Consider the following 16,584-nt stretch of genomic DNA (forward strand, 5'->3'; position numbering starts at 1 on the left):
AAACTTTGCATTACTTCTTAACACTGAACAATGAACTCCCCAAAGACATTATAGTGTACATGTTATATGTGGAGTCCCAGTGGGTGAATACACATACAATATTAACTTACGGTTTAGTTGCAAAAATGTCATGTAAGGCATGTATCCTGAATTAGAGCATGTATTTTCACAGAAACATGCTGTATAACAAATGGTGGCTGGGTTCTCAGGGGGCTCTCAAAAGTACAATTCCATTTTTAAGAATTGGAAAGGACATTAGACATTCCCGAGTTTAAAGAACTAATTTCTTAAAAGAGAAAACTGAGCAGGCGATCAACTATACCAAGATGACTTGGCTGACTTTAAGTTGGCAATCTTGCATTTTTTTTTTATTATGTTATGTTAATCACCATACATTACATCATTAGTTTTTGATGTAGTGTTCCATGATTCATTGTTTGCGTATAACACCCAGTGCTCCACTTGCATTTCTTTTTAAAACCCAAGCACCTGATTATGTTTAAAAAAATAATGACAAACTGCTAGTAAATAGCAATCACTATTTTCTTCCACCAAAGCATGGCTTATACCTCATAAAATATACACATATTCAAAAGAAAAAAACATTTCCAAGAACCAAATTACTTATCATGCATTTATTCAAGAAGCACTGTCCTTACCTTTTTTCCTTAAAAAAAAAAAAAAAAAAAAAAAGAGCTGTTCTATACAGCCTTAAAAATGTATGAGTTTGTAGTTCTGTCCATACATAAACTCCATACCTAATTTTGGGATTTGTAAGACACAAAAGTCCCCTCATCAAAATAATTTAAGAAATTTGTAAATATACAACACAGTAAGTTTGAGAAACTTTGAGAATAATTATATTGTATAAATAAGTATCTTTCATCTCGTATTTATAAAAAAATTCTCTCTTAACAAATTCAGTATTGAAAGCTGTATATGCCAACAGTAAGTGCTCTTTAGAGGTTCGAATTTCAGGAATAAATAACTTACCAATTCACGCCGTTTATCATCATCTGTAGCCTCATCTGTTAACTGTGCAAAAACTTCAGACAAAAACTTCTCATCTTCCTACATGAGAAGAAATAATTACTATGAAACAGTCTAACAATAGTATAAAGTTACACTCATTTGTATGATCTACACAAATTATAATAAAAATAGCTGAAAACCCAATAGTTTCATCATGAAACCTAAAATTCCAGGGTATATTCATGTTATAAGTTTCAAACCCTGACTACACCATTTAATATTAGTTACACGTTACATTAATACCTCATTTGACCAGAAACTTCAGCTATAAAGAACCCTTTGGAAAACAAAAAAACCCAGTTATGTTCTAGAAGTCATATATGAAAACTCATGTATTTTAACTCTGCAGTTAAAGGCTCTGCAGCTCCCTCTCAGGGTCTATTCATTTACTTTTTTTTTTAAGATTTATTTATTTATTTATTTATTTATTTATTTGAGAGAGAGAGAGAGACAGCATGCACAAGCCGAGGAAGAGGCAGAGGGAGGGAGAAGCAGACTCCTCGCTGAGCAGGGAGCTGGATGAGGGGCTCCATTCCAGACCCCTGGGATCATGCCTTCTGGGATCATGACCTGAGCTGAAGGCAGACGCTTCACTGACTGAGCCACCCAGGAGCCCCTATTTATTTACTTTTAATTTAAATGTAATTCAAACAAGTTTGAAGATCTCACTGTCAATCCGCCGCAGATTAGAAAAATGAGAAATTATAAATATGGCACAGGAACAGCAGTAAAGGAGACTGAATTCTGGCAGTGGTAAGACTGCAAAGCCTTTTAAAACACAAAAACTCATGGAATATAATTATCTAGGGCCATTTGGGTTACAGGCTTACATTTTCTTATGGTTCCCAAGGATAAAACTAAATGATAAACACTACAATAACTGCTTTTCACACTGATGATTCTGAGGTATTAAAGGGCAGGTATGTGTTAGTTTATCTACGTACTATTTACAAGGACAAACAAAAAATATAGTAGAGTACATACTATATAATTTTATTTTTAATATAAATTTGTCTAAAATCTAAAAGGGGTAAACATTAAAGTGTTAATTGTGATTATCTTTTGGTGATGGATTATGAGTGCTTTTTTGCTTATATTTTCCAATTTTCCATAATAAGTATGGACTATTAAATTACAAAAGAAAAAACTGACATAAATTCTGAAATTCACTTTGGAAATTTCCATCAAAACATGCTAAAAAACCTATCCTTTTAAATTTCACTTATTTTTAAAATTCACTTTTATGAAATACAACTTGCATTAATTTTATTTAAGGTAGCATGTTCTAAGAATGTTTGTAATAGTGATACCTTCATGGTTGACAATAAAATCAAATCACGACATGTTAAGGATATACCTTAAATACCTGCCCTTTTACTTAAGGTGGATCATCTGTGAAGTGGTATCAATCCCTTAAATAAGTTTTTCTAAAATAAGATAAAATGTATATATAAAAAATCTAAGTAAAAACCACTAGATATGATTATGGACGGTGTAACATACTCTCCCACTAACCATTCATCAGTGTTACTCAAAGAATACTGAAAGCCACTCCCGTTCATTAGTCTGACTCAGAATGGTGTTTCTTTTTGTTCTTTTGTTGACTTCTTATGGACCTTATACACCGTGGCCTGAACCATCTGTTTCTGAGAATTCAACAGCATTATACTTACTTCTCAAATCACTTTTTCTAAATACTTTTCCTCTCAATATTTTAGGTTCTGGTGAATAACTATGCACTTACACCTTTTATAAATTTTTTTCTTCTTCCATCTCTCCCAGATTAAATCTTCCTTTCTTAAGATTTTTTAACTTTTTTGAGAATACTTTCATAGGAAAATAGTTTCAATTCTTTGATAAATACAATTTCTTCCATGATTCATTATTTGTATGCTGACAGCTAGAACTGCTTAATGTATTATGGAGGCAATTTCAAGTATATTATAGCCTGCTAGGAGAATATTTTCTAATTCCTATCATGTATATTTTTTCTGATTTCTTTATTCTTGATAATAATCTAAAAAAGCACTCTATTCCAATGTACATTAAAAAAGCAATTAATTGGGGCACCTGGGTGGCTCAGTCAGTGAAGCATCTGCCTTTGGCTCAGACTGTGGCTTGAGATTGAGCCCTGCGTCAGGCTCCCTGCTCAGCGGGGAGTCTGCTTCTCCCTCTCTCTCAGCTCTCTGCCACCAACCTCCCCCTTCCCCCCGCTTGTGAGCTCTAGAGCTCTCTCTCTCAAATAAGTGAAATCTTTAAAAAAAAAACAAAAATAATTAATTGACAGCCTAAAGTCCATTATAAATATAGTTGTAATGTTTCCCCCTACATACCTGGTTCTCCCAGTAATTAGTCTCTTTAGATAACTTTAGTTTTTCTTTTTTATTTAGTTTAAAAGCCTTTGTTTTTAATAAAACATACTTTTAAGACAAATTGTGTGTGGCTGCTTTTTTGAATTACACAGCAGTTCTTTATTGGGGGGGGAAAAAGGGAGCCGCTTTTAAAAAGCCTGAATCGAACTTTTCTTTGCAGTAATGTAAAAACAAGTACATGCTCCAAATCCAAAAACCCAAGGGTGCCTGGCTTGCTCAGTCAGCAGAGCATGTGACTCTTGATCTCAGAGTTGTGAGTTCGAGACCCACACTGGATGCAGAGTTTACTTTAAAAACAACAAACCCAAACCCAGAACCCATTCACCATTATTCATGTAAATGCAGAAATTTAGAATTACATCAGGCTTTAAGAGATTACATAGATTGCCTAGTCCAATTTTAAATTTCAAGAGACTGATGCCCAAAGAGCGGACTTATATGAGGCTGGCTATAACAGAGACGGATTTAGAATCCAAGTCTCCCACATGATGAGATTTTTGTAACTCCCACAATATATAATAAACTATAGGACAGATTCCTAAGTAGTTCATAGTTATGAAACAAACCAAAGTAAAACATACATAGAAAGTAGAATAGGCCAAATCTAGTAAGATAAAATTTAGTATGCATGAGTCCAAAAACCTCTAAAACAAAATGGAGAACTATATTATTGTAAGAACTGTATGACTGTAAGTTGTTTTCTTAAAGGCATGGAAAGATTTTATATATTTACTTAGTAACTGGGATGAAAGGTTAGAAATTTTTTTTAGTGCTGAAATCCACAAAATATGTCAAAAAAGAACTAAACTACTGGTATTACTGGGTTTGTTTTTGGCTCAATTCTCATTTATGGGATAGTGGAAATATATGTGTTAAAATGTCAACATTTGTGATATCTGTCCTCCACCATTTCTAGTGAAGGAAGAAGTTAAAACTTCTTGTTCTGAAAAGGATCTTATCTGTAGCTGTCTGTGTGAAAATAACCTCATTTTATTGGCTTTAAGGAATTTAATTTTTAAAACATTTTAAAGTATATTTCTCAATTCTGGGCACATGAGATTTTGATCTGCAATTAGAAAGTTCAGGTTAACTAAACTCTTATGCCCCAATCAAGCTTAAGAGAATCTCAACATGTACTAGAGTACATACCAGGAGCCAGTGACCACAGTAAGTGCTTTCATATAATTTGTTAATTAACCTAATTCAGGCTAGGAGTTATTTTATGTATCTTTGCACTAACTCATTTTGGTTCCGATAAATAGAATTCTTACATTTTCACTTGCTTATGTAACTCATACAACAGCAGGTTAATACTCATTTAAGAAACTACAGATATCAGGATGCCTGGGTGGCTCAGTCAGTTAGGTGTCTGACTCTTAGTTTTGGCTAGGGTTGCGAGATGGAGCCCCATGTCCAGCTCCGCCCTCAGCACGGAGTCTGCTGGAGATTCTTTCCTCCTCCCCTTCCCTCTACTCCTCTCCCAACTCATGCGTGCACACCCACACTTGCTCGCTCTTTCTCAAATAAATAAATAAATAAAGCTACAGATAGGTATCCTAGCTAGAAGGATATCTGGAAACATCTAATACCTAGCCAAAAACTTTGTACATGGAAACCTCAGAGTTGGGCTTTAGGAAATGAGCTTTTAGAGGCCGATCACCATAATCCTAATTTCTTTCTTCTCACATACTGTTGAGAATAGAAAACAGAATTCAGCATCACTGCTTACACAAAAGAGATAACTAAGTGGTAAACCCTGGATAAACAACAGGTAATTCACAGTATCTATTTCATAAATGCATCTAATGGACCAGAAATGAGTAAGACTTTCTTTTCTTAAAGCTACACTTGATTTATATAAATGTAGCCTTTATAAATAGATCTTTGACACAATATATAAAATGACAGTGTTATATTTATTGTTTGCATAATTTTATTTATTTATTTATATTTTTAAAAATTCTTATTTGTTTGACACAGAGAGAGAGAGAGAGAGACAGCGAGAGAGGGAAAACAAGCAGGGGGAGTGGGAGAGGGAGAAGCAGGCTCCTGGCTGAGCAGGGAGCCCAATGCGGGGCTCGATCCCAGGACCCTGTGATCATGACCTGAGCCGAAGGCAGATGCTTAACGACTGAGCCACCCAGGTGCCCCTGCATAATTTATTTTTTAAAATATAAAAAAAGCATTTATAATTCAGTATTATGGATTTGGAAACCCTTCTGAAGTCAAAAGCAGTCATTTGAAAGCTTCTGCACTTGAGTTTCTGTTAATGGGTGCTTTACATCAGCTACACTGACTGTGAGTCTACTTCCAAACTCTTTAACTGTAACTGTTTTTCTGTTAGCAAGTCAAATGGCACCCTGAATTGTACAGCAAGTATGGTTTTAAAAAAGCAGGTCCCATATATTATAAAAGGAACCTCGTTCATAAGTCTAATTTTCCCTTATATCTGTTATTGTGGAATAAGGAAAAACTGTGAGGTGAAAGAATGAACTAGAGAAGTAAATCCTGTACAAAAAAATACAGTAACAAGGGAAAGGTGAATGATGGTTGGAAGCATCATGAAGTAGAATCTCATAGCTAAGTACTAAGACAGAGATTCTCAACATTTTGGTCTCAGGACCACTTTAAACTCTTAAAAATGATGGAGGTCTCCAAAGAGCTTTTATTATGTGGATTATGTTTATCAATATTTATAATCAAAACTGAGACATTTAGAAACAGTTATTAATTTGCTCTAGAAATAAGCTATTACAAGTTTATGTAAATATTTTATATGAGAATATTTTATAAATTTAGAAAAAATTTTATAAATTTAGAAAAAAAGTGGCTGTTTTACATTTTTGTAAATCTATAATGTTTGGCTTAATAGAAGAAAGCTATATTCTCATATCTTCTTTGACATCCAATCTGTTGTGATATGTTTTGGTTGAAGTATATGAAGAAAATACCGCCTCACAGTAACAAGAAGTTGGAAAAAGAAAAACTTCACAGACCTCTCTGAAAGGGTTTCAGGAGCTCTGAGAACACACTTGAGAACCACTACACTATGTATACAGAAGCTGCTCAAAAAATTTAATGAGTGATATGGACATAACAAAGGCAGTTATGTAGGAAATTGTGGGTATCGTATACTACCACAAGTAAAGCAAAATCTTCAAAATCATCCTTACTACACTGTTTGGGTATAAAGGATTAACATGATAAACACAGTATAAATTCCTATTTTACAACTCAAGGAGACATAATTTAATTATCTTTTCCTGAAGATTAGTGTTTCTCAGTACTGGCTGCACATTTGAATTATTCGGGAAGCTTTAAGCGCGCGCACACACACACACACACACCCCTAATAATAACTAGGTCTCACAAAATGGACTAAAAGATAGTCTTAAAATAGCTGTTTTTGTTCAGAATGATGAAAAAGTTCTGGAAATGGACAGTGGTGATGGCTGCATAACACTGTGAATGTACTTAATGCTATGAATTATATACTTAAAAATGGTTAAAATGATCAATTTTATGTCATATATATTTTGTAATTTTTAAAATATATGCAAAAATGAAGTTTAAAAAAGCTCCATCACAGAACACTTAAAAATGTAAAAGGTCACATTAAGAAACGATTCTCCTTCAAAAACCCATGAGATAAAGTCCTGTTTTCTATGCTTGACAGTATATTTAAAGTAAACAAAAGAAATCTTTCAAAAAGGAATGAATACCAGCTCGAACTATTAAGGGAAGTATCTGAAAAAATAAAGGAACACCTTTGCTTACTCACCTGCAACATGCTGACTATCTCAACTTTGTTGAAGAAAATAAAAGACGTAAGAGTAGAAAGAAAATTCTCTTCAAAAACGGATGGTGTAGGCAAAATGATGTCCTGAATGTACTGTACCCTGTAAGTCTGATGTATTTTTTGCCTTAGTTCAGAGTCTGTTATTGGTATAACTTCCTTAAACTTTGCAGTTTTGGTCAAGAATTCTCTATGCCTTTTTGGCTGAGCCAAAGCAGGGTCATATTCAAGGCATCCCACAACATCCATGATACACTCATCAGAAAACATTACTTCAAACAGAGTTGCCTTATTTAGGAATAAGATTCCTCTAATAATTTCATACAAATGGTGTAAGCCTTCAGTGTTTTCTAGATTCTCACAAGCTTGGAACAGCTGCAGTAGTTTTTTAATATAGCCTTCATTTTCCAAGGCCAGAGCCAGCTTTTCCCTACGGATAGGTGAGGAGAGAACTGAGGTAACTAAGTCAGCAATCTCTTCAAGTTTACTGAGTTCACATGTGGGCAGGTCAATCAGATGACTGGTTTCAGGCATTTCTTCAAATCGTTCTTCTTCTGATTCATCAATGAGGTCCTGTGTGACTTCCACTGATGGATCCTTACCTTGAACCTAAAAACATCCAAGTACAGCTGGTTACCTTAAAATACAAAAGAATTCAAAATTTTGGAAATCAAATCACTGACGGCTGAATTTAAGTAAAAATACCTTGCAGAGAAACAATATTAGCCACACAGCCATTGTTAATTAGAAGTGAAGTCTAGAGGGGGAAAACATACCCAGTTTAGAGTCAATTACTTGAGTCTCAATTTCACCTCTAAATTTCCCAACTTATAACTTGAGGTTAACTCTGGTCCCTGACAATGTGCACATTTAAGCTAATGTTACACTGATTTATGTGATGTTATGTAATAACCATGTGCAGCTGTTTAGTAACTTCACTATTCCAACTAATTTTGAATTTTTCAGGTTAACTCTTCTGTGGGTCCCCCAAATTACTACGTATGACTCTTAATGCACCATCACACTGGCCTGACAAAAACACTACTGTTTATTATTTTTATATATGTATAATATATATTTATATATACATATATTATATATGAGTATATTTATATTATATATATGTGTGTGTGTATATATATATTTTAGAGAGGGCGGGGAAAGAGAGACAGAATATCTTAAGCAGGCTCCACGCCCAGCCTGGAGCCTCATGCAGGGCTGGATCTCACAAACCTGAGATCATGACCTGAGCTGAAATCAAGAGTCAGATGCTTAACCAACTAGCCACCCAGGCACCCCAAACACCACTAAGTTTAAACCAAACTAAAACCCAACTCTTTGTATATTCAAGAGTGAGAAGATTTCCTCAAATTACTTTTGAAATTCACTTTTGGACAAATAGCTGCTTTTGCTATGAGCCTAAAACTGCTCTAAAAAACAAAGAATATTCTTGGGGCGCCTGGGTGGCTCTGTCGGTTAAGTGTCTGCCTTTGGCTCAGGTCATGATCCTAGAGTTCCAGGATTGAGCCCTGCATCAGGCTTCTTCTGCCCCTCACACCCCGCTCTTGTGCTCTCTCTGTCAAATAAAATTTTTAAAAAAAATAAGAAAAAAACAAAGAATATTCTTTTAAAAACTGGCATTCATTTAACATCTGTGATAAAGCCTCCAACTTATAATATCTAGAAAACATAATGAATAAAAACTGTTTTATAATTCATGTTGACAGCTCAAGAAAAACATGGCTACCGTATAACAAGTTTTCTATAAATGATTTCTATAATAACATAAAAACTTTATTCTTTATAAATTTTTTCTAATTCCTAGCACAAGAGTGCAATTATCTTCTTTTCACCTCAAAATATCCAAATATCCTGAGATGAAAAAGCTCCAGAAATTTCCAAATCCACCAAAACAACATGAAAAAAGACTTAAGAGCTTAGAGAAAGTAGACAAATATACTGGTGCATATAAGGTAATTTTTCTCCTAGAGTACTTTTACTTCTGAGTCCTCAACAGAGTAGTTGGGTTTAGGGAGACTGACACATAAATATAAGAGGGTGAGTAACAAGGTCTTAAGAGCAGTTCAGATAAAATACTATGGAAATTCAGACGAAGGGAAATTCCTTCCAGCTCTTGGGGGTACAGGGGGTGGTGAGGAGAGACTATAAGGAAGAAATCATAAAAGCAGTGGCATTTGAGATCTTCAAAGTGGCATTTGGACTTTCAAAGATGGGTAAGATTCAGATGCGGATAAAGGCATGCAAAGTGCAAAGGGAATAGTAGAGGCAGAGAGATGGAAATGTGTGACACGCATACAGCTAACAGCAACATAACTGGAAATGTAGATTAAAGCCACATTATGGAAAGTCAAGCTAGAACACTTGAGTTATTGTTTAGGGAAGTGAATGTACAGCATTATCCTTTAGAAAGTGAACCTGGCATCAGTTGTATGGGATAAATTTGAGAATATAGATAAATTAGGGTGTTATTCCAAAGTCTACATGAACAACTGAATTTGGATAGTGATGGTGGGACAGATAAGGGACAGGTACAAAAGAGAGGAGGAACCACAAATGACCCTATAGTTTTAAAGATTATGGCTCCTTTAATAAAAACTAAGAGTGTGGGAGAGGAATGGTTAGTAAAAGTTCAGTTCTATTAAGTTTGAGGTGTCTGAATACCTAGCTGGCAACTAAATCTGTGGACCTACTACTCAGGAAAAAGAGTAGGACAGAAGGTAGAAATTTGGTATTAGGGTAACACTTAAAAACTATAGGGTCATTTGTGGTTGTGTAAGTTCACAAAAATTTACACTATCAGTAGGGTTCTCAACAAAAATTTCTTTTCCACCCTTCTAGCTTACTTCCTTTACAGTGTTGCTTTAACTTTTTCCCCCTTTTAAGTGTCAAACACTATTACTTTCCCCTTTAAATCTCAGGAGAGAGAACCTTTCCTTTGAAAAAAGAGACCACTGGTATTCAACATATTCCAATATCCAACACCCTTCTCCATCTCACAACTTTTCACTCATTTCCATCATCTCTTTCAGAGAGAATGTCTCTACCCTCCCATTTTCTGAGGTTAATGCTTCCATACGTACTTTTGACTTTGCTTTCTAAAAGCTATATATACAGAAATTATCTTAGCTCTTTTTATAACTTATTCCTCTTCCACACATAAAAGAATCGGACTGAAGCCAAAAAATTTATAGGGACCTTTAATAGGGACCCCACATCTTTGGTGCATCAAGCACTAATGATGGCCAAGGTGCATATCAGCAGAATTATATCCTGGACTCTAGGGAAACAGTTCAGAGAGATGTAGGTAGAGCTGCATGACTGGTTGCACCTTAGTGTGGCCTTCTGGGGCTTTCCCACATGCCATGCCCGATCTTCTCCCTCCTTCCCCGTCACGGCTGCCCTTCACCCATTTGCGATACACAGGCATACATCTCCCCTGTTCTAAATCTTACAGTGCCTTGCCCTGCCAAAGGGACAATTCAAAATATGGTATCAATATTGAGAAAGTGAAGGACTCTAATGACTAAGTAATAAATCTTTATCTAAGATAAAAAATTATTCACTATTATTCACCATTCTCCTTAAGAAATTTATTGTTCTCTGAGCTGTTACACTTTTCAGAGTTTTACTTTCTCAATATAAGGAGTTAAGAAGTGACTGAGTAATATGATTTTTGTTGAAATTAAAATTGTTTTTTTCAAAGGTCAGCAAGGGCTTCTCAGAAATGGAAAGTAAGACAACGTATGGTTCTGTGGAATACCAGGCAGTTGTGAGGAGCGATAAACTAAATCTATATTCAGCGACATGCATAGATTTAAAAAGTACAGTACACGGGGCACCTGGGTGGCTCAGTAGGTTAAGCATCTGCCTTCGGCTCAGGTCATGATCTCAGGGTCCTGGGATCGAGCCCCATGTCAGGCTCCCTGCTCAGCAGGGGGTCTGCTTCTCCCTTTCCCTCCATCCTGCTCATGCTCTCTCGCTCTTTAAAATTAATAAAATCTTTAAAAAAAAAAGTACGGTACTCAGTTGTTTAGTAAAAAATTAAACTTCCTGGACCAGCAGAGTGGCCAAATCTAGCACCCGTTCAAAGGTGGAAAGTGTGAGTAAAAATCATTGACGAATGGGAAGAAATAGTAACCAAGGGCAAAGGAATGAATAAACGGGTAAAGCTACAAGAGAAATCCAATATTAACACTAGTGCCTCAAGAAAGGATTGGAGCAAGAGATGATATTCTCTTAGCTCAACTGTATCAGGTGCCTAAGGGTAAAAGCCATACGTTTGCCAAGATCACCTATTCTTGGGACTTGACAAGGTTGAATGGAGGCCTGTAAATAAACCTGATGAACTGAAACAATTGTTAACAACTGTTAATGATTCTAGTAATGTGCCAGACTCCTACTTTTCAGGTCTCATCATACTACCATACTAGCATTGTTGCTCCAACTACCTTAGGTACATAAGCGTCATAATATTAATATAATATGAATGCTGGGAAACGGAGTTAAAGCCTCCTCAACATCAATGCTCAAAGAAAATGCCTGGCAGGAGGAAGAAATGGATTTTGTTAACTGTCAGTTAACTTCTTTGCTAAACACCTCTGTACAAGTTTATCATAAGGTACAAAGTGCAACAGATCAAGGAGAAAAATGAGTAATCAGTACAAAATATAAAAAGTAAATCATGGCTTTATTAGACAGATTGTTTCTTTAAATATATCCCTACCCCAGAATGGCTCCTTCAAATATCAGGCATATTCATATTGATATCTGTTCCGTCATATAAATGCTATACTAAATATAGATGCTCAGACAAATATAATCATTTTGCTGTGAGAGTCTTGGCAATGGGCCAATGGGTGGCCTTTGCAGTCAAGGATTAGTCTTGCCTCAAGAAAGATTTGGCCTTTGCCTAGCTCTTGAGAGGTAACCTCTAAGCACTTTTAATATCCTGTCTGATATGAGTGTTTTCTGTTTACCTGGGAGCCTTGGGCTATGCCAGACATTTTTTGTGTGGGTAACTAGGTGGTTTATAGTGGAGGTCTTAGGCCACATAGTATCAACTCAACCTGTGGAGGTGCTGGAAACTAAAGTCAGCCACAGGGCAGTCAGCCTGCTTATAGAACTAACACCCAATGAGGGGCGCCTGGGTGGCTCAGTTGGTTGGGCAACTGCCTTCGGCTCAGGTCATGATCCTGGAGTCCCGGGATCGAGTCCCGCATCGGGCTCCCTGCTCGGCGGGGGGGTCTGCTTCTCCCTCTGACCCTCCCCCTCTCATGCTCTCTCATTCTCACTCTCAAATAAATAAATAAAATCTTTAAAAAAAAAAAAAAAAGAACTAACACCCAATGAAAATACTGGACCAAAGGTTGGGGTAAGCTTCTCTGGTCAGCAATACTATGTGCAGGTTGCCACACAACATTGCTGGAATTAGTGCTGTCTGCATAAGTATCCTGAGAAAGAAAACTGGAAGCTCGTGCCTGGAACTCTCCTAGACTTTGACCTATGTGCCTTTTTCCACTGGTAATTTTAATCTGTATTATTTCATTGTAATAAACTGTAACAATGAATGTAACAGCTTTGTGGAGTTTTGTGAGTCTTTCTAGTGAATTAGTGAACCTGACAGTGGTTGTGGGAACTCCTGAACTGCATGAGTGAAAACAGTAAACAAATTTCAGCAAAACTTTCCAGGACAAATGCACCAAGTCTTCAAGAATATATGTATATCCAGGAACTAATATTAAACAGTACATGTTGATGTGTGGGAAGGGAGTAGGCATAATGTAATATGCTGATCACTGGAAAATATTATCCACCATATAAATATATGTTCTAGGAGAAATGTAGTCCAACATCCTAGTTCTAAGTAAGACATTTATCTTCTGTCTTATTCATTCATTCTTTAAATATGTACTGTGTACACACACAACATGTGCCAGTTGCCATGCTGGTATATTAGAGGAGGGAGAATACAAAATAAAACATCACTTTTCAGGAACTTATAATAAAAAAGATTAATCTTTATATACTATTAATATTCTGAACCCACATTATAGAAAAGTAATCTTTCCCTCTTTTATTTTTAAAGTTTTATATCTTTCAGTATGCTTTCATTATTTTCATGGACCAGTTTTTTCCCCTCATCTTGTAGGTGAACCCATGCATGATTCTGGATCAAGAACAGAGCAGCAAATATTTGTGAACTGCATGTGTCTGAATCTGCAATAGAGGTCATTTTTAAGTCTTACATCTCACTTTATAGAAAACTTTGCAAACATAAAATTCAATCTCAATCTCTGGAGAGCACACAAGGGAAAAAAAAGGGTATTAGGACCTTCCCATCATCACCACCCATAGGTTTAAAGACAGGCAAAACACAAAGGCAAAATAATAACAAAACAGTTTGGATTACATTCTTAGGTATATTTTACAAATTAAAGCAAAATCATATTTACCAGTGTTTTCACCTGTTCATCAATGGAAATTCTTCTATTTAATAGCGTATACTAATAATGCTCCATTAATACCTGATACATACATAGTAAGATATGAGGTGGAAAGAAACAAACCATCTACTTCCAGTTCAGATTTGTGACCTAGAGCCAGCTGTTAACTAAGCTTTATATAGAATGAGAAGGTTCATACTTTCTTGCACTGTGTGGCACTGTTACTGGGAGGACTACAGAAAAAAATTACTGTGGTCAGATGCATTAAAACTAACTCAAGAACCTTCAGTGATCAGAATCACTATAAAGAAAAGCTGACAGAAGTGAAAATGACAATAGTAAAAAAATTAGAACAGAATATTACACTAGGCAACTGCTGAAACAGTGATTCCATTTACAGAAAATAAGTTAAAATGTTACGATTAATTTAAAATTCCAGTTACCAGCTGTCACAGACTATATTTGCCTAAGGAGACATAACTACTAAATGTAATATGGTATACTGAATGGAATCCTGGAACAGAAAAAGGACACTACGTTTTAAACTGAGGAACTCTGTGGCTCAACCGGTGGCTCAATTGGTTAAAGCAACTGACTCTTGATTTCAGTTCAGGTCATGATCTCAGGGTCATGACCTCAGGGTTTTAAGATCAAGCCCCGAGTTAGGCTCTGTGCTGGGCATGGAGCCTGCTTAAGATTCTCTCTCTCCCTCTGCCCCTGCTACACTCAAATGCACGCTCGCTCTCTCTCTAAAAAAATAAATAAGTAAAATAAAATAAACTGAGGAAATCTGAATAAAATATAGCCTTTAGCTAATAATAATGTATGAATAATAATAATGAATAGTAATAATAACGTATGAATATTAGCTCATCAATTATGACCAGTGTATCCTACTAATTTAAGAAACCATTAACAGGAGAAACTGGAGGAGAAGGTGTTACGGAGGGAAGTGCACAGGAACTCTCTCTGTATTTTCTGCTCATATTTTCTATAAATCTGAACTTCTAAAATAAAAACTTTTCAAGATTTGAGAGAGAGAGAGAGCACGCGTGTGTGCACGAGTGTGCGAAAGAACATGGGGTGGGGGCAGAGGGAGAGGGAGAGGGAGAAGCAGGCTCCTCGCTGAGCAGAGAGCCCGAAGCGGGGCTCGATCCCAAGACCCCGGGATCATGACCTGAGCCGAAAGCAGATGCTTAACTAAATGTATCACCCAGGCGCCCCTAAAATAAAAACTTTATTAAAAAAGTACCAGGGAAGCCTGGGTGGCAGAGTGGGTTGAGCATCTGACTCTTGGTTTTAGCTTAGGTCGTGATCTCGGGGTCGTGGGATTAAGTCCAACGTTGGGCTCCATGTGGAGTCTGCTTGAGAGTCTCTCTCCCTCTACTCCTCGAGCCTGTGTGTGTGCTTTCTCTAAAAATAAATAAATATTAAAAAAAAAAAAAGTTCCAGTTACGTGAGAGTTACCACCTATCTTATATTCTGCTATATTATAAGTTCTTTCAGAATTGAAGTCATGAGCACTTTTGATCATTAGTGTCTGGCACACAGAATTCATAAACATCAGGCAAACAGGTGACCAAATATTAAAGAAAAACCTCAAAGACTTAGAACGTAATTATTTACTGACCTTTTATTAATTATGAATATATGCTATCAAAATCTAAAGTGATAAACACATTCTCTCTCCACATTCTAATACATATCTTTCAGATAAAAAGAAAAAATATCAAGAATGCAAACTTAAATATTATTTAAAAAACCTTACCTGACAAATTTTTTCCCAAATCTCATCGCAGCCAGCTTTTTCCTGAAAACTTAGAGCCAGATCATAGTTCTCAGCTTCCGACCAAACAATTAATGTATCCTGTTTAAAAATAAAGATTTTTACATCATCACACTAGAAAAGCTAGAAAAGAAATAACTACGAAGTGTAAGTAGAAATCAAGACAAGAGGAAACAGCATAGTAGTGACAAACGCCCTCTGATGTGTGCAATTAATGTATACTCAACTGACATCATGTAACTGTATTTTGTTATCCTTTGAAGCTTAGTAATATACTGGCAATGGAATTGTTTGGGTACTAAAATGACATTGAGAATTTTCTAAAACAAAAAAAAATATTAGAACAGGGTAGCAGGCTCTGGCTCATGTTACTACGATAATGTTGACTGGAAAGTCCAGCCATTCTTGGCCAAGCAGTAATGTAGACATTTTAATCCTCTACTGCCTCTCTCCTCTGAATCTGGAAAAGCCTTCAGTATATGAAGGAATTCAAAACAATGATGAAATGAAGATACTCTAGCTCTAAGCATTATCAACAGCACCTATTTCAGCACCTATTTTAGTTTGTAGAAAAATTAAGAACCCCAGGGTTTAGGTGTTTTTCTACTAATGTCCTTAATTGTATCCCTACCAAAAAGTCAGTTAAGCTTTTAGGAAAAAGTTGTCAACCCCTTTATTAAAAACTAGAGTTTGGGTTTAAATTAAAACATAGACACATCTAAACACAAAAATCATTATGCAACACTCAAATGAAATGGCCAATTTTTTAAGGATATATAACAATGAAAGTTTAACACGGTTAAAACTTTTTCAGAAAATATACATTTAAAAAAAAAGAAAATATACATGAGTTTATATCCTAATTACCAAGTATATAATCTACAAAAATACCTTATATATTAGTTAATAATTGTTCATCTAATACTTCTAAATATTATGACTTGATATTAAAAAATATAATACTAAAAGTGAGCCTCACATTAACAAAGTCTTCAAAATGAAAACACTTCAATACTTTGATAGCTCTAATCTGTAAGTGAAAAATATCCTTCAATTAACCCAGGCCTCAGATTAATACTTATTTGCTGTTTAATCAGGTAAGAACAACACCTGGAAAGCTGTGTTCTCCCTTTC

The 16,584-nt window shown here is 35.7% G+C and overlaps 1 protein-coding gene across 2 annotated transcripts in view; it reads right to left on the minus strand.

Moving 5' to 3' along the window:
• The window catches only part of PPP4R3B (protein phosphatase 4 regulatory subunit 3B), a 63,630-nt gene that overhangs the window by 36,688 nt on the left and 10,358 nt on the right, over window positions 1–16,584 (minus strand). For both annotated transcript variants that reach the window (XM_006736100.3, XM_006736099.3), the window contains exons 3-5: window positions 15,433–15,531; window positions 7,186–7,809; window positions 994–1,071 (exon numbers count right to left, since the gene is read on the minus strand). In XM_006736100.3, the coding sequence (XP_006736163.2) occupies window positions 994–1,071; window positions 7,186–7,809; window positions 15,433–15,531 (801 nt within the window). The remainder of the gene's footprint in view (window positions 1–993; window positions 1,072–7,185; window positions 7,810–15,432; window positions 15,532–16,584) is intronic.

The sequence above is a fragment of the Leptonychotes weddellii genome, chromosome 10, assembly GCF_054177405.1.
Source record: "Leptonychotes weddellii isolate Sample4059 chromosome 10, ASM5417740v2, whole genome shotgun sequence".
Lineage (NCBI taxonomy): Eukaryota > Metazoa > Chordata > Mammalia > Carnivora > Phocidae > Leptonychotes > Leptonychotes weddellii.